The sequence below is a fragment of the Haematobia irritans genome, chromosome 5, assembly GCF_050003625.1.
Source record: "Haematobia irritans isolate KBUSLIRL chromosome 5, ASM5000362v1, whole genome shotgun sequence".
Lineage (NCBI taxonomy): Eukaryota > Metazoa > Arthropoda > Insecta > Diptera > Muscidae > Haematobia > Haematobia irritans.
The window spans coordinates 140,364,877-140,384,596 of NC_134401.1; the positions used below are offsets into that span (position 1 = coordinate 140,364,877).

Here is a 19,720-nt window from a genome sequence, read left to right on the forward strand (position 1 = left end):
TTTATTTCTGTAGAAGATTTTGTCAAAATTTTATTTCTATAGAAAATTTTATTAAAATTTTATTTCTATAGAAGATTTTGAAAACTTTTATTTTTATAGGAAATTTTGTCAAAATTTTATTTCTATAGAAAATTTTGTCAAAATTTTACTTCTATAGAAAAGTTTTTTATTTCTATAGAAAATTTTATTTCTGTTGAAGATTTTGTCAAAATTTTATTTCTGTTGAAGATTTTGTCAAAATTTTATTTCTATAGAAAATTTTGTAAAAATGTTATTTCTATAGAAAATTTTGTCAACATTTTATTTTTATAGAAGATTTTGTCAAAATTTTATTTCTACAGAAAATTTTGTCAAAATTTTATTTCTATAGAAAATTTTGTCAAAATTTTATTTCTGTAGAAAATTTTGTCAAAATTTTATTTCTATAGAAAATTATGTCAAAATTTTATTTCTATAGAAAATTTTGTCAAAAGTGTATTTCTATACCAACTGTGGCAACCGTGGACCAGAGTCATGTATAGGTCACTTCCCATATCTTCCATTTGACCTTTGTCTCGTTCCCCCTTTTTTCTGGCCTCTTGGTGGATTATCGGTCTCATGTTTATCGTGCCTTGTTGTTTGGCCTCGAAATTGGCTGCTAATAAACTTTTTTTGTTAGAGTGTACCCTATTTATGAAACAGGTACTATCTCGAAAATTGCTTATACGATCGTCTTAAATCATAACTTTTGAGAAATATCAGTCGATTAACATGACGTCAAAGACAAAATTTGGTAAACAAAATTTAATGATTAAGGAGTAGGGATGACGTTAATTACGTTACGACACAACGTCTAGTATTAATTAATAGTTGCCTTAACTTATAGCCACGCTATATTTAACAACAATTATTAATGGTATAGAAAAACAAGTCACAAATATACACAAAACATCGTAAATATTTAAATAAGATAATAAATGAGCATGAAACACGTTTTATGATAACATTTTGCAGAATGTGTTTTTTTTAAGTATATAGTGGTTTATTTCTATTTATTTTGTTTTTTTTTATTTGTTCTCTTTTGCAGGTCGTAACAATTGGACCGATGATATAGGATTTGATTTAAATGCTGAATTCAATAGTAATTCATATTTAAACAAGTAAGTGTGACATATAAATAAACTTAATAATAGTAACAAGGACAAAAATAATTTGTTAAAGGTAAACATGGAAGGATGTATGTACACTGAGAAAAAAATATTTACTTAATAACACAGTATAATAGACGGGTTATCGCAGAACAGTGGCACGAAGAGAGGAATATGGTGATCACCTCAAAGAGTTTTTTTTGCAAAAATAATTTTCATGCATGTTTATGTTTTCTCTCCAAACATAAACAGGCATGGCGAAGTCAGATATATAAGTTTCGAGAAAATAACATGGTTGCGGCCAACATATTTCATTATCTCCGTCAAAAAATAACATTATGCTCTTCAACCATCTTTGAGGTGATCATATTCTTTCTCCGGGGTATATATTTAAAGCAAGACAGTTCCCCAAAAGGAACTGGGAATCAATATCAAAATCCTTAAAGGAGTGTACTTTTCATATGGGGCAACCATATTTGGTTTATCTGACATTTTAAAACTTTTATACACTGCTGTAATCAAAATCATCCTCTCCATTTTTAGTGAATCGTTTATGTCATTCTCTTCGGGGTTACAACCCGTTCTCAAGCAAGAACCACAAGCGGATCAATTGAAAATTTCCAATAAGACATCATTACATAATATTCCTAGTCCAGTTAGTAGTTTGAATATTCCCAAACATGACAAACAGCCTACAACAGCAAACAACAGTGGTCTCTTAGATTCAACGCCGTCACCAAGTACACAATTAACGGCCTCTGAGACGCCAGATAAACATAAAAGCAGTGTCGATTTGATTGACAATCATTGTGCCTGTGGCTCTCCACAGGGTAATAGCAACCATCAGCAACAACAACAACAACTACATCAAGCTGTAGAACAAAGTTCCCCATCGATCAAGGGTACTGTAGTCAATAATGAACAAGGTGAGTGTACTCTCATTGATGTGTTAAGAACATAACTGAAGGTAAATTGATTTTCATACCTTGCTCTTGTATTTGTAATTTGATGTTGGCTTAATTAAACTTTGATTTTGAGGAGTTTTGAAGATGTTTTTACTAATTCATTATGATAGTAGTGTTGTCAATCATTTTTGTATTTTTGTTGAAAAATTTATAAGTACTTCTTTTCGTTTAATTATATCTGAATGCCTGAAAACAAAATGGCCACACTAAGAGTCTGAAAATTAATTAATGTTGAACAATAAATTGGTGGAAGGAAATTGTAGGTTAATTTTAGAAAATTTTTATAATAATAAAATTTTGACAACATTTTTTATAGAAATAAATAATTTTCAATAGAAATTAAATCTTTTGGCATAATTTTCTATAGAAATAAAATTTTGGCAAAATTTTCTATAGAAATAAAATTTAGACAAAATTTTCTATAGAAATAAAATTTTGACAAAATTTTCTATAGAAATAAAATTTTGACAAAATTTTCTATAGAAATAAAATTTTGACAAAATTTTCTATAGAAATAAAATTTTGGCAAAATTTTCTATAGAAATAAAATTTAAAAAAAAATTCCTATAGAAATAAAATTTTTGACAAAATTTTCTATAGAAATAAAATTTAGACCAAATTTTTTAAAGAAATAAAATTTTGACAAAATTTTCTATAGAAATAAAATTTTGGCAAAATTTTCTATAGAAATAAAATTTTTGAAAAAAATTTTGTATAGAAATAAAACTTTGAAAAAAAATTTGTATAGAAATAAAATTTTTGAAAAAAAATTTGTATAGAAATAAAATTTGTGACAACATTTTCTATAGAAATAAAATTTTTAACAAAATTTTCTATCGAAAAAACATTTTGACAAAATTTTCTATAGAAATAACATTTTGATAAAATTGTCTAAAGAAATAAAATTTTCTGTAGAAATAAAATTTTGCAAAATTTTCTATACAAATACAATGTTTGACAAAATTTTCTATTGAAATACAATTTTTTACAAAATTTTCTATAGAAATAAAATTTTGAGAAAAATTTCTATAGGATTAAAATGTTTACAAAATTTTCTATAGTAGCTGATGGCCTAGCAATAAAATATTGACAAAATTTTCAATAGAAATAGCATTTTGACAATATTTTCTATAGAAATAAAACTTTTCCATAGAATTTTTTTTTGAATTTATTTATAAGTTATCGTAAAAAAAAACTTTGGAAAATCTAATTTCTTTGGTCTTTATATAAGCTTAAGAGATATGTAAAATTTATGTCAATAGATATTTCGTCTTCAAATTAAGAATACACTGAAAAAAACTATTGACCACATAGGAGTGTTAATGCTACCTAACTATTAGAACATAAAACGTTTATTACCCCCAGAAAAAAGACAGCGAAATGTTTCTACCCGAATTAACTTTAATTTCATTATCACAATGGACTGAATAGTCTAAGTAAGACTGAATCAAAACGGGCTGCAACTTTAACTTAACCTAATTTTATTTTAGTTCAATTTAGCCAATTGTGAAAAAAATTTTATTTTAATTATTTTTTTGCTTATTTTAATAACTTGAACTAAAAATTAGAACAAAAGTTTTTATGAAGTACAAATGAAAATAGTCCATATTTTCCAAAAAGTTTGCTGAATCTGAGTGTTACTAAAATTGTATCAGTCTAGAACTAACGATATTTTATCAATTTTTATTTCCAATTTTTTCTTCCAAAATATGAAATTTTATTAAAGAACAGAAAAAAATATTATTGTTAATACATTTTCGTCAATTTGACAAAGATTATTAAGTTATTTGGATCACGTTGCATTTACTAAAATATTTTAGTTAAAAATTTCTAATACAAACCTAAATTTTCTTTCATGGTGGGTTCATTTTTTTCTGCTGGGTATATCCACATTAAACATTTAGACGCAGATGTATGAAAAAGTATTTCTGTATTTCTAATCAAACCTTAATTAATTTTTTTTAATTTGTAATGAATATGTATTATAAATTTTCCATAGTATTTTGCCTGGACGATAAAAAGTCTACGACCTAAATTTATTTATTAAATATCACAAAGATACTTTTGAAATATCTAATTTCTTTTGTCTTTTATTTATTTAAATCATATATAGCACGTCAGCTTCTTACTGTAGTTGATGCCAGTAAAATCGAACAAAATTCTCTTGGACGTACAGGATCTGTAACACCTATAGCGGCATCGAATGCAGTCGTTGCTAATTCTGATGATTACAAGTAAGTATTTTCAAAACAAAAAACAATTATCTTTTTAAACAAACACCCAGAGAAGGAATATGATCACCTCAAACATATTTCAAGAGCAAAATGTTATTTTCGGATGGTGACCATTTAAGATGTTTGTCGCACCCATGTTTTTTCGGAAATTATGTATATGATTTCGGCAAGCATGTTATGTTTAGCGAGAAAACAACTTTTTTGCTACATGGTCACCATCCAAAAATAACATTTTGCTCTTGAAACATGTTTGAGGTGATCATATTCCTTCTCTGTGTGAATTAAGCTATAAAGTTAAGAAAATTATTTCGTTTTTTATTAAAAAAATTATTATCCCAATAAGCGGTACCGTTGTGCAAATTTGTCACTATTTTCAAGCGGCCAACTTTTTATTGAGCCACTAAGTGTGGTACGTTTTACTTTTTTGTGCCACTTTTTAATTAACATTCACCCATTTTACACATTTCGATCCCTAGTAGCGGTAAGATTACAGATATGATCTAATCGAGTTCACGAGTAAAATATTATTATGCGTGTGAGCAAATTTTCTTTTTTTTTCATAATATTATCGGCTAAATTTCTATAGTAGATAAATCTGGCTAATTTTCTGAATATTAAATTTGAAAGAATGACTTTCACCTAAATGGAGACAAAATTATTGTTAGGTTAGTAAAGTTCTAAATTGAAAAAAAAAAAAAAAAAAACACAAAAATATTTCACTATTCGATATAAAATTTTGATATAAATGGGTTTCAAGCTGCTTTTTCTTTATGAAAAAGTGTGCCATTTTTTTTTTAAATGAATGTGGCACACTTACGACGTGTGGCACTTTTTGTGCCACTTTTTAGAATATCTCAACGGCAACGCTAATCCTAATTAAAATTTTAACTAAACTAAAAAAAAAATCCAAATTAAATAGACTTAACATTTTGTTCGGTAATAATTGTTGTCTAATTACATAATCTCAGCAAAAAAATGGAAGTTGTTTTACAAACATTCTTGTAAAGGGAATTCCGGAACCCCCCATTATTTTTTTCCACTTCCGATGTGGTCCTTTTTGACAAGTCTTAGTAAGTACGGAATTAGACCGTTTGAAGTTAAAAGTTTTACACAATTAAATATCGCAAAAAATAATAGAAAATCAATAAAAAGTAAAATAAATAATAAAAAAATCATCCCCGTTGGGATTTGAACCTGAGCCGTTTGACTTTTTTACTTCCAAGGAAGTTCTTTTGAGAAGATTTTGGAAATTACGATAATTTTTAATTTTTGTTGATTTTTAATGGAAAAAAAATAAATTTGTACAAAAATATACGCTGGGATTTGAGCCTGAGCCGTTTGAATTTTTTTAATTTTTTTTTTTGAATTACGATAATTTTGAATTTTTTGATTTTGATTTTAATGGAGAAAATAAATTTATACACAAATATATGCCGAAAAAAATTAATTAAAAACGATGCATAACAAAAAAATATATTTTTATACCCACCACCATAGAATGGTGACTGGGGTATAATAAGTTTGTCATTCCGTTTGTAACACATCGAAATATCGATTTCCGACTATATAAAGTATATATATTCTTGATCAGGGAGAAATTCTAAGACAATATAAGCATGTCTGTCTGCCTTTTGTTTGCAGACAGGTCAAGTTCGAAGATGGGCTATATCGGTCCAAGTTTTGATATATAAACCGACCTCCCGATTTGGGGTCTTGGGCTTAGAAAAACTGTAGTTTTTATCCAATTTGCCTGAAATTGGAAATCTAGAGGTATTTTAGGACCATCAAAAAGTGTACCGAAAATGGTGCCTATCGGTCCATGTTTTGATATAGTCACCATATAGATTTTACTTCTTGGTCTTCTAGAATCCGTAATTTTTACCCAATTTGCCTCAAATCGGAAATCTAAAGGTATTATAGGACCTTAAAGAGGTGTGCCGAAAATGGGGTGCATCGGTCCATGTTTTTATATAGCCCCCATATAGACCGATCTTCCGATTTTACTTCTTGGGCTTCTAGAATCCGTAGTTTTTATCCAATTTGCCTGAAATTGGAAATCTAGAGGTATTCTAGGACCATAAAGAGGTGTGCCGAATATATTGAATATCGGTACAGTTTTTGATATAGCCTATAAACCAGCCCTCCGATTTGGGGTCTAGATTCCAGAACTAAAAGTAAATGTGCTGAATACTGTGTGTATCCTTCCATGTTTTGGTATAACCCCCATTACACCGAACTCCCGATTTAACTCCTAGGGTTTCTAGAAATTTGTAGTTTTTATCCGATTTGCCACAAATTGAAAATATACTGGCATTTTAGACCCATAACAAAGTGTATATGATTTAGTTTTATCGGTCCATTTGGTAAGGCCTCCATATAGACCGATTTCACTTATTGAGGGTATACAAGACACACTGATCATGAAAATTGCTTGATACTGAATGCAAAATTTCCAGATTTTACTTCTCGTAATCATTTAAATAATTGGGATGAAAATCTACAGAATTTAGATTTCAAATCAAGGCGTTATTTCATCATTTTCTTGCACACTTACAAGAAATGCTTATGATTCCTCTAAAATTCTAACAAAAAATGGTTCTAATAAATTCAGAATCTGATCTAGTCTTCATAGGTAAAATCTTTACATTTATCTGTGGGAAGCGTACTGGTTGAACTGATCTGCTTGGGAAAATATCTGTCATCAAACCCCCCTGAAATTTTCAAAGGAAACTAGTATATTTGATTCATGGTGGTGGGTATTTAAGATTCGGCCCGGCCGAACTTACTTCTATATATATATACTTGTTTAGAAAAATATTTAAAGAAAAATTGCCGCTACACACAAAAAAATTTCACGAAAAGTTTTCCAATTAAAATTTTAATTGAGTTTTAAAAAATATTCAATTAAAAATTTAATTGATTTAAAAAATTTTTTAATTAAAACAAAAATCAATCACAAAAATAATAGTATCAATTAATTTTTTAATTGGATCAATTAACTTTTTAATTGACCTTCAATTAATTTTTTAATTGATACTATCATTTCTGTGATTGAAGACATTTCAATTAAAAATTAATTGGATCAATTAATTTCGTGATTGAATCAGAAAAAAATTTTTTTGAGTGTAGTGAGATTTGAACCAGCGTTCTTTATTTTTTCATTCATAAACAGTTTGCTTTTTTCTTAAGTACGGCCATTGAAATATATACCCACGTTTAGTTCGTAAAATTGTTGAGTAATAAAGGGTGATTTGTTAAGAGCTTGATAACTTTAAAAAAAAAAAAAAAACGCATAAAATTTGCAAAATCTCATCGGTTCTTTATTTGAAACGTTAGATTGGTCCATGACATTTACTTTTTGAAGATAATTTCATTTAAATGTTGACCGCGGCTGCGTCTTAGGTGGTCCATTCGGAAAGTCCAATTTTGGGCAATTTTTTCGAGCATTTCGGCCGGAATAGCCCGAATTTCTTCGGAAATGTTGTCTTCCAAAGCTGGAATAGTTGCTGGCTTATTTCTGTAGACTTTAGACTTGACGTAGCCCCACAAAAAATAGTCTAAAGGCGTCAAATCGCATGATCTTGGTGGCCAACTTACCGGTCCATTTCTTGAGATGAATTGTTCTCCGAAGTTTTCCCTCAAAATGGCCATAGAATCGCGAGCTGTGTGGCATGTAGCGCCATCTTGTTGAAACCACATGTCAACCAAGTTCAGTTCTTCCATTTTTGGCAACAAAAAGTTTGTTAGCATCGAACGATAGCGATCGCCATTCACCGTAACGTTGCGTCCAACAGCATCTTTGAAAAAATACGGTCCAATGATTCCACCAGCGTACAAACCACACCAAACAGTGCATTTTTCGGGATGCATGGGCAGTTCTTGAACGGCTTCTGGTTGCTCTTCACTCCAAATGCGGCAATTTTGCTTATTTACGTAGCCATTCAACCAGAAATGAGCCTCATCGCTGAACAAAATTTGTCGATAAAAAAGCGGATTTTCTGCCAACTTTTCTAGGGCCCATTCACTGAAAATTCGACGTTGTGGCTCGTTAGTAAGTCTACTCATGATGAAATACTGAGCATCTTTCTCTTTGACACCATGTCTGAAATCCCACGTGATCTGTCAAATACTAATGCATGAAAATCCTAACCTCAAAAGAATCACCCTTTACTTGAATTAAAGAAAATTTAAAAAAATTTTTTGGGCTAAGCATTTTTTAATTAACTAAAATAAAACAACATTTTTGCCATAAACGTAATTTAATTTTAGCATTAGTTTAACAACGGATTTTTTCTGTGTCCAAAAACACAAAAAAAAATCTTTCAATCACGAAATTAATTGACCCAATTAATGTTTTAATTGAAATGTCTTCCATTACGAAAATGATAGCATCAATCACAGTTTTAATTGGGCATAAAAAAAATACTTGATTAAAAAATTAATTGATTTCATTAGCAAATTTCAATTAACTCTCTAATGCCCAAGTCTACCTTTAGGCGGGCTTCATTTAATAAGGAGGCTTTTAATAAAACACACCTTAAGTCAACAAAAATGGGTAAAATAAAAAGAAGACTTATTTGAAACTATTCAGGAAGCTTTGCAGCATATGCTAAATTTTACCGTATAAATTTGCTTAGTTCTCTTGCTTTTGTGTCGTTAACATTGAAAATTTAATCAGCTGGCAAAAAAATTGGGACATTAGAGGGTTAAATTTTTTAATTGATTCAATTAAAAATTTTATTGATATTGATTGCAAAAATCAATTCAATTACTATCTGAATTGACGTAGTATTTTTAGTTTGATTAAAAAAATTGATTGTTTAAAATACATTTTTAGTTAAAAATTTCAGATTGACTTATGCGCCGTGCAGACTATAAGTTTATCCGGACGACAGTGGTCGTGTCGAACATATCCCATATATTGGCCACATTATAAGTTAAATCCGAAGGGATAATCGATACTGCTGCATGTTTATGGGATCGATAAAATATTTACCGATTATTTAGTCATCAACGAATTGTCGTAACGATTGGACACACTGTAAGATTCTTTACAAACACAGACATTCCATCCGGAAAAACTTATAGTCTGTAAGACGCATTAGTCTTGTCAATTTGATTAAAAAGTTAATTGTATCAATTAATTTATTAATTAAAAAAATTTTCAACTTCTATCAACTTTTTGATTGTTAATATTTTGGTGATATTTTTTTCTGTGTCCAAACTCTTCATACTTTTTCTTTTTTATATATATTTTTTAGATTTCAATATATTTTGGCAGCTGCCACATCTATTGCTACCAAGAATAATGAGGATACCCTTACCTATCTCAATCAGGGTCAAAGTTATGAAATTAAATTGAAGAAAATTGGTGATTTATCCATGTACCGGGATAAAATTCTAAAGGTAAGTCCAAGCTCGAAAAAAATCGAAAAGCAATTAATATCTCTTTACGACATATCATCTCTTAGAATCAAAACTAAATATTAGGCTTCAGTCACGAAATTAAAAAAAAAGAATTTTTTTTATAATAATTTTTCATTGGAATCATTTCAAATGTCCCAGTAAAGGCATCGACATATTTATCTTAATAATGTTAGCCTTATAAAATTTATCTGCAGTCGAAGTCGAGAGAATTGTCCATTGTCCCTTACGGAATGATTTTGAAAAGCATGTACACTCATAGAATAAAAACTGCAAAATACAGCAGTCAATGTCTGCTATTACATGTTTGTGATTTTTGGTCTATTGCTAAACTATTTAGTTTTTAAGATGTTATCCAAGAATTTTAAGAAATCAAAAATAATTTTGTTTTTTTCTAAACTTATTAAAAAATTTTACCACCAAACAATTTATATTTTGAAACTTTTCTCTGTGTACCAATTTTTATTTGTCACCACTGTGAACTTTAACACATAAATTCTCGTATTTTGCATGTATCGAGTGCATGCAAAAATTATTAAAATGTTAAAAAAAAATAAACTACAACTTGCCTATTAAGAGCTTGCATACGTTTATGTTGGTAAGTTTTTGCACGGAATGATGTCTATTGTTTTGTTTGTTTTTCTTTACTCTCTGTTGATTGTATTCTTTTAACATTTAGCCAATTGTCTTAATTGCTTTTAATATATTTTAATTAGAAACAATTGCTTGACTTTAAACAAAAACAATAGGCAATCATCATTTGTAAGATTCAAAAACAAACAAAAAAAGCGTAAAGATGGCAAACTTGCGAATGATGTGAGCAATAATAATTTGCACTAAATTTACATTTAAGAAAAAAAAAATTAAAAATTTATTAAACGAAATTTAATATAGCGGTTTTAGGTGGAAGACTTCTGGCAAAACTGTTTATCAAACATTAACGCATTTTTTAAATTTATAATGAACCTGGTTGAACCAAATATATACCATTCTGGCTGACGATCTTTTGAATGAATCAAATAGTAGTCCGATGGTACAAGGTCTGCCAAGCTATCCAAATTTTTGAAGAATAGCCCATTATTGTCATATTTGACCCACTTTTCATGGGATTAGCGCAGATATTTTATAGTTAACATTTTTTAAATGGATATATGTGATTGGCACCACTGGAGATATACGACTCCAACGACATCTATTGACAAAATACGAAAATTGTTTTTCAACTAAACAATATTTTATTAGTATCCTCTGAGGGACAATCGGTTAATCGGTTTTTAACATGTCCTGACTTTTCGGTAAAGTATTGAAAATCAGAAGACCAAGTGAGTTCCGACTTACAAGGACATTTAGACGACACGACATTGATTGGAAACTGTGCGTGCGTTCTCGGCAGCCACTGTTATGCCAAGAGCTAGACACGATTGAATACAGTGAGTGGTAACCTGCCACTATTGTCCCACAATAAGGACACACCAGTAATTGAACAGAGTGAGTCGACACCAGCCGCTGTTATTCTCAAAAGCTAGACAAGACATCATCACCAGGCACTGTTGTTCCCATTTTCAAGACGAGGCAGCAATTGGAAACAGGTTGTCTACATCAGCTACAGTGGCCCCCATAATCAAGCCCCGACAATAGTTGAACCCAGTGACTTCGAAACAACCACAGTGTACCCCAAAATCAGAACACGACAAGAATTGGAACCGTGCGTCTTAGCAGACAATGCCAAACATCGATGTGACAGTGGTTGCCAGAGTTGGTAGAATTTTACCAAAATTGGTAGATTATTTACTGTTTGGTAGCTTGGTAGAATTCTTGATGTTTTGGCAGATTTTGCAAAATATTCCTCCTCAAATAAGAGGTACTTCACAAATTACCTCTAGAAATAAAATTTTGAAAAAATTATCTATAGAAATACAATTTTGACAAAATTTTCTTTAGAAATAAAATATTGACAAAATTTTCTATATAAATACATTTTTGAGAAAATTTTCTATAGAAATAAACTTTTGACAAAATTTTCTATAGAAATCAATTTTTGAGAAAAATTTCTATAGAAATACATTTTTGACAACATTTTTCTGTAGAAATAAAATTTTGGAAAAAATTTCTATAGAAATTAAACTTTGACAAAATTTTCTACAGAAATAAAATTTTGACAAAATTTTCTATAGAAATCAAATTTTGACAAAGTTTTCTATAGAAATAAAATTTTGACAAAATTTTCTACAGAAATAAACTTTTGACAAAATTTTCTATAGAAATAAAATTTTGACAAAACTTTCTATAGAAATAAATTTTTGACAACATTTTTCTATAGAAATTAAATTTTCACAAAATTTTCTATAGAAATAAAATTTTGACAAAATTTTCTATAGAAATAAAATTTTGATAAAATTTTCTATAGAAATAAAATTTTTACAATATTTTCAATAGAAATAAAATTTTGACTAAATTTTCTATAAATATAAAATTATGACAAAATTATCTATAGAAATACAATTTTGACAAAATTTTCTATAGAAATAAAATTTTGATAAAATTTTCTATAGAAATAAAATTTTGACAAACCTTTCAATAAAAATAAAATTTTGACAAAATTTTCTACAAATATAAAATTTTGACAAAATTATCTATAGAAATAAAATTTTGACAAAATTTTCTATAGAAATAAAATTTTTCTATCGATATTAAATTTTGACAAAATATTCTATAGAAATAAAACGTTGACAAAATTTTCCATAGAAATAAAATTTTTATAAAATTTTCTATAGAAATGAAATTTTGACAAAATTTTCCATAGAAATAAAATGTTTACAAAATTTTCTATAGAAATAAAATTTTGACAAAATTTTCTATAGAAATTAAATTTTGACAAAATTTTCTACAGAAATAAAATTTTGACAAAATTTTCTATAGAAATAAAAATTTGACAAAATTTTCTGTAGAAATAAAATTTTGACAAAATTTTCTATAGAAATAAAATGTTTACAAAATTTTCTATAGAAATAAAATTTTAGAAAAAAATTCTATAGAAATTAAATTTTGGCAAAATTTTCTATAGAAATAAAACGTTGACAAAATTTTCCATAGAAATAAAATGTTTACAAAATTTTCTATAGAAATAAAATTTTGACAAAATTTTCTATAGAAATTAAATTTTGACAAAATTTTCTACAGAAATAAAATTTTGACAAAATTTTCTATAGAAATAAAATTTTGACAAAATTTTCTATAGAAATAAAATTTTGATAAAAATTTTCTATAGAAATGAAATTTTAACAAAATTTTCTATAGAAATAAAATTTTGACAAAATTTTCTATAGAAATAACATTTTGACAAAATTTTCTATAGAAATAAAACGTTGACAAAATTTTCCATAGAAATAAAATTTTTACTAAATTTCTATAGAAATGAAAATTTGACAAAATTTTCTATAGAAATAAAATTTTGACAACATTTTCTATAGAAATAAAATTTTTACAAAATTTTCTATAGAAATAAAATTTTTACAAAATTTTGACAAAACTTTAGATAGAAATAAAATTTTGATAAAATTTTCTATAACAATAAAATTATGACAAAATTATCTATAGAAATAAAATGTTGACAAAATTTTCTATAGAAATAAAATATTGACAAAATCTTCTATTAAAATAAAATGTTGACAAAATTTTGTATAGAAATAAAATTTTGATAAAATGTTCTATAGAAATAAAATTAAAATAATGATTGAAGAGAAACCAACAATAGCAAACAAAACGAAAGAAATAAAATTTTGTACAACATTTTCAATAGAAATAAAATGTTGTGCAAAATTTTCTATAGAAATAAAATTTTGACAAAATTTTTTATAGAAATGAAATTTGACAAAATTTTCTATAGAAATAAAATTTGGCAAAATTTTCTACAGAAATAAAAATTTGACAAATTTTTCGAAAGGAATAAAATTTTGATAAAATTTTTTATAGGAGGAAAATTGTGAAAATTTCATAAATTGTTTTTTTTGAGTGTTCACTCCACGAAAGTTTTTTCGCATCGTTTTCTTTGAGTCATTTCTCTCACATGATGCGGTGGTGATGATGCCACATGATTGCACCGAAACACTCATAGCGTGTTCTATTCAATCAATTGTTAAAGACATTTTGATTAAAGAGGTCATTTGATAACATTTTTCTATAGAAATAAAATTTTGACAAAATTTTCTATAGAAATAAAATTTTGACAAAATTTTCTGCAGAAATTAAATTTTGACAAAATTTTCTATAGAAATAAAATTTTGACAAAATTTTCTATAGAAATTAAATTTTGACAAAATTTTCTATAGAAATTAAATTTTGACAAAATTTTCTATAGAAATAAAATTTTGACAAAATTTTCTATAGAAATTAAATTTTGACAAAATTTTCTATAGAAATTAAATTTTGACAAAATTTTCTATAGAAATAAAACGTTGACAAAATTTTCCATATAAATAAAATTTTTACTAAATTTTCTATAGAAATGAAATTTTGACAAAATTTTCTATAGAAATTAAATTTTGACAAAATTTTCTATAGAAATAAAACGTTGACAAAATTTTCCATATAAATAAAATTTTTACTAAATTTTCTATAGAAATGAAATTTTGACAAAATTTTCCATAGAAATAAAATTTTTACAAAATTTTCTATAGAAATAAAATTTTTACAAAATTTTCTATAGAGATAAAATTTTTACAAAATTTTCTATAGAGATAAAATTTTTACAAAATTTTCTATAGAAATAAAATTTTGATAAAATTTTCTATAAAAATAAAATTTTGACAAAACTTTAGATAGAAATAAAATTTTGACAAAATTTTCTATAAAAATAAAATTATGACAAAATTATCTTTAGAAATAAAATTTTGACAAAATTTTCTATAGAAATAAAATATTGACAAAATCTTCTACTGAAATAAAATGTTGAAAAAATTTTCTATAGAAATAAAATTTTGATAAAATGTTCTATAAAAATAAAATTTTTATCGTTGTCTTTGATCTCAGCTTAACTAAAACCATGCATTGACTAAACTACAAGTATAGCTTAACCAACAGAGGAAAAGTATGCTTGTCAAATTTATTTGGGCAAAGTCCTATAGATTGCAAGATGGTTGGATGTTCAGCTGTTTCGGAATTACCACATTCCTCATCAGCATCCTCTACTTGCAGCAAAAATATCAACCAATTATCAGAATAAGTTCGGGTAATTCACTCAACCCAAAGTGAACTACACTTGAATAGTTATGCTGCAAGTAGAGGATGCTGATGAGGAATGTGGTAATTCCGAAACATGCGTCCATCCAACCATCTTGCAGTCTATAAGGCTTTGCCCAAATAAATTTGACAAGCATACTTTTCCTCTGTTGATTAAGCTACACTTGTAGTTTAGTCAATGTATGGTTTTAAGCTGAGATCAAAGGCAACAATAATGATTGAAGAGAAACCAACAATAACAAACAAAACGAAAGAAATAAAATTTTGTACACAATTTTCTATAGAAATAAAATTTTGACAACATTTTTTATAGAAATGAAATTTGACAAAATATTTTATAGAACTGAAATTTGACAAAATTTTCTATAGAAATGAAATTTGACAAAATTTTCTATAGAAATAAAAATTTGACAAATTTGACAAATAGGAATAAAATTTTGACAACATTTTCTATAGGAGGAAAATTGTGAAAATTTCATAAAAATTTTTTTTTTGAGTGTTCACCCCACGAAAGTTTTTTCGCATCGTTTCCTTTGAGTCATTTCTCTCACATGATGCGGTGGTGATGATGCCACATGAGTGCACCGAAACACTCATAGCGTGTTCTATTCAATCAATTGTTAAAGACATTTTGATTAAAGAGGTCATTTTCATATAGATATCAATTATTTTATTTTGATTGTTAAAGAAAGTCATCAAACATCATCGAATTCAATTGAACATAGATCGTCATTTACATATCAATGACAAATAAATACAAATGCTTGAAAAATGTATGGTAACAACTCGCTTTCAAAGATTACAGTTTGTGCCAACGCATTCAAATCAGTTATTAAACAAACATTTGTGTTTATTGGAAATATGTATATATGTATCGGTATATATGAATAATTTTGATTATTTTGTTTTAATTATTGTTGTTGTCTTTGTTATAGAGTGTCATCAAAATATGTTTTCACGAGCGTCGTCTACAGTATATGGAACGTGAACAAATGCAACAATGGCAAGCATCACGTCCCGGTGAACGTATTATCGAAGTTGATTTACCACTCTCCTATGGCCTGTGTCATGTATCTCAACCATTAAATCCTAACTATTTGAATACGGTGGAAATCTTCTGGGATCCCATGAAAGAAGTCGGCGTTTACATTAAGGTTAACTGTATATCCACAGAATTTACGCCAAAGAAACACGGTGGCGAAAAAGGCGTCCCATTTCGTTTACAAATTGAGACATATCTAGAAAATAATAACAATAATCCAAATAGTGGCAACTCTAATGCCAATGGTAACACTGGTGGTGGAAGTAACATTACTGGCTCTGGTACAAAAACTCCACCCACAATAGTATCACCTCCATCACCATTGGGTAGTGGAGCCGCAAATGCTGGTGGAGTGACCGCAGACATAGGTTCACCACATAGTCAAACTGGAAATTTGACTCCGAATAATATGATGAGTACATCGTCAGTTAAACAGCCTATACATGCAGCAGCTTGTCAAGTTAAGGTAAGAAAAAGAAATTATTTTTGAAATTCTACAAAAAAAAAGAATATAAATAAATATATTTAGCGATAAATATTATAACTGCCTTGATGCTTTTATCAATAATAAGCCTGTTTTCTTATAGTACTGAACATAGATAAATAACAAATATATGACCTATCCCTCTCCGCAGCAAAAATGTTTCAATTCCCAAAATTAATTCTCGGACATTTCGTTTTGTGGTTTTCGTAAAGAGAAAATTTCCCCGAAATTAAATTTTGTATTTTTGAGGTTATGGTCGCAATTTTATGTGAAAATATTAACTTTTGAATATTCACCACTGTGGTATCACAATGGAATGGTCTAAGTGAGCCTGATACATCGGGCTGCCACCTAACCTAACTTTTGAATATTTAATTTGATTATAAATCATCTGGGAGCCACCGTGGTGCAATGGTTGGCATGCCCGCCTTGCATACACAAGGTCGTGGGTTCGATTTCTGCATCGACCAAACATCAACAAGTTTTTCAGCGATGGATTATCCCACCTCAGTAATGCCGGTGACATTTCTGAGGGTTTCAAAGCTTCTCTAAGTGGTTTCACTGCAATGTGGAACGCCGTTCGGACTCGGCTATAAAAAGAAGCTTCCTTGTCATTGAGCTTAACATGGAATCGGGCAGCACTCAGTGATAAGAGAGAAGTTCACCAATGTGCACCCAAAAAAAGATTACTTGGATCCAAAGATTTTGACCTTCCCTTAAGGATTTTGGTATTGAGTCCGAGCCAAAGATGCGGCTTCTTTAAAATAAAAAAATTCTTTAGCGACCTATGTGGCTTTAAATCTAGTACCAATAAAATTAGGATACAGATCTCATTTTTCAAATTTTCAGTCTCTTTTCGCGGTTTATTAATATAGGTACTCACTTACAAACAAAAATCCAAATTATAACGGATACTTCAAAGAAAAAAATGTTTTCTGAATTCCAAAAAACTTTAAACCAAAGACGCTAAATCCTCAATATAAGTCTTAGCCTATATTTGAAGCGTTTTTATCATAAATCTAAAGTTTCAATATTTCAGTCAATTTAAGGACAATTTCTTTAAATCAAAAATATGTTTCTTTACTTTAAGGAAAATTAGCCTTACTTCAAAGACATGGGACTTTAACGGAGGGATGCAAATTTACAAAATTTATGTCCTAAATTTAATGAAAAAAATTTTTGAAGCAAAGATTATAAACTTTATTTTAATTAAAATTTCATTATTTTAAAGAAATTCGTCCTTAATATTTTGTAAATTTCGCATCCTAAAATTTAGGTTGCGTAATCTTTAATATCAAGTAAATATTTTCTTAGTGTGGTATAACAATGGACTGAATAGTCTAAGTGAGCATCATACATCGGGCTGTCACCTAACCTAACATCTGGTGTATCAAAAATGTTCAAATTGTGAATATTATAGGAAAAATTTTAAAAACGATTTTGCAGACAGAATTTGGAATTCCCCCTATTTTTTCGTTTATTCTTCATTTTGGAAAATGTCCATCCGCGTTTGATATGTATGGTACACCACGTGACTAGGTGGCGGCCTAAAAGAAGACACAATAGAAAATTGTCCACAAATGACAGCACTTTTTAGTATCTCCGCCACGCCGAAAACAGTCGTTTACTATATTAAAGTCCCAGTGTCATCACTTTCAAAAAATTTATAAGAAGCTATTTAACAGGTTGGCTGATAAGTCCCCGGTCTAACAAAGAAAAACACTTTTTTTTGTCAAAATTCGTTTTTATTATTCAACATAGTTCCCTTCAAGAGCGATGCAACGATTATAACGACCTTCCTATTTTTTGATACCATTTTGGTAGTACTCCTTCGGTTTTGCCTCAAAATAGGCCTCAGTTTCGGCGATCACCTCTTCATTGCAGCCAAATTTTTTCCCTGCGAGCATCCTTTTGAGGTCTGAGAACAAGAAAAAGTCGCTGGGGGCCAGATCTGGAGAATACGGTGGGTGGGGAAGCAATTCGAAGCCCTATTCATGAATTTTTGCCATCGTTCTCAATGACTTGTGGCACGGTGCGTTGTCTTGGTGGAACAACACTTTTTTCTTCTTCATATGGGGCCGTTTTGCCGCGATTTCGACCTTCAAACGCTCCAATAACGCCATATAATAGTCACTGTTGATGGTTTTTCCCTTCTCAAGATAATCGATAAAAATTATTCCATGCGCATCCCAAAAAACAGAGGCCATTACTATGCCAGCGGTCTTTTGAGTCTTTCCACGCTTCGGAGACGGTTCACCGGTCGCTGTCGACTCAGCTGACTGTCGATTGGACTCAGGAGTGTAGGAGTGGAGCCATGTTTCATCCATTGTCACATATGGAGGGAAAAACTCGGGTGTATTACGAGTTAACAGTTGCAAACACCGCTCAGAATCATCAACACGTTGTTATTTTTGGTCAAATGTGAGCTCGCGCGGCACCCATTTTGCACAGAGCTTCCGCATATCCAAATATTGATGAATGATATGACCAACACGTTCCTTTGATATCTTTAAGGCCTCTGCTATCTCGATCAACTTCATTTTACGGTTATTCAAAATAATTTTGTGGATTTTTTTGATGTTTTCGTCGGTAACCACCTCTTTCGGGAGTCCACTGCGTTCACCGTCCTCCGTGCTCATTTCACCACGCTTTTTTTTTTTGCATACCAATCAATTATTGTTGATTTCTTTGGGGCAGAGTCCGGAAACTCATTATCAATCCAAGTTTTTGCTTCCACCGTATTTTTTCCCTTCAGAAAACAGTATTTTATCAAAACACGAAATTCCTTTTTTTCCATTTTTTTACAATAACAAAAGTTGCTTCACAAAAGACGCTCTAAAGGGTGATACGGTCAAAATTTGGTCAAGGGAAAACGCGTGTAAATCGGTGAAATCGTTTATTTTAAAAATCAAATTAAATTTCTTTTTCAAGTCCAATTAGTATAAAATTCAGGAAAAATATTCAGTTAGGCTTTCGCTTTTCCAAATCCGAATTGCCGGGCCTCACACTTGACACCTGCCATCAGATTTTGTACAGCCACCTTGTCCACCTTCTTCGCCGCAGAAAGCCAATTTGCCTTGAACTGCTGCTCGTCCTTAGCAGTTTTTTTGGTCTTCTTTAGGTTCCGCTTGACAATAGCCCAGTATTTCTCAATTGGGCGGAGCTCTGGCGTGTTGGGAGGGTTCTTGTCCTTGGGAACCACCTGC

At 29.1% G+C, this 19,720-nt stretch overlaps 1 protein-coding gene across 2 annotated transcripts in view; it reads left to right on the forward strand.

Annotated features, from left to right (window-relative positions):
- Window positions 1-19,720, forward strand: part of gem (transcription factor CP2 like gemini) — a 63,676-nt gene that overhangs the window by 26,387 nt on the left and 17,569 nt on the right. For both annotated transcript variants that reach the window (XM_075311960.1, XM_075311961.1), the window contains exons 4-8: window positions 1,067-1,139; window positions 1,671-2,053; window positions 4,206-4,326; window positions 9,588-9,732; window positions 15,924-16,496. In XM_075311960.1, the coding sequence (XP_075168075.1) occupies window positions 1,067-1,139; window positions 1,671-2,053; window positions 4,206-4,326; window positions 9,588-9,732; window positions 15,924-16,496 (1,295 nt within the window). The remainder of the gene's footprint in view (window positions 1-1,066; window positions 1,140-1,670; window positions 2,054-4,205; window positions 4,327-9,587; window positions 9,733-15,923; window positions 16,497-19,720) is intronic.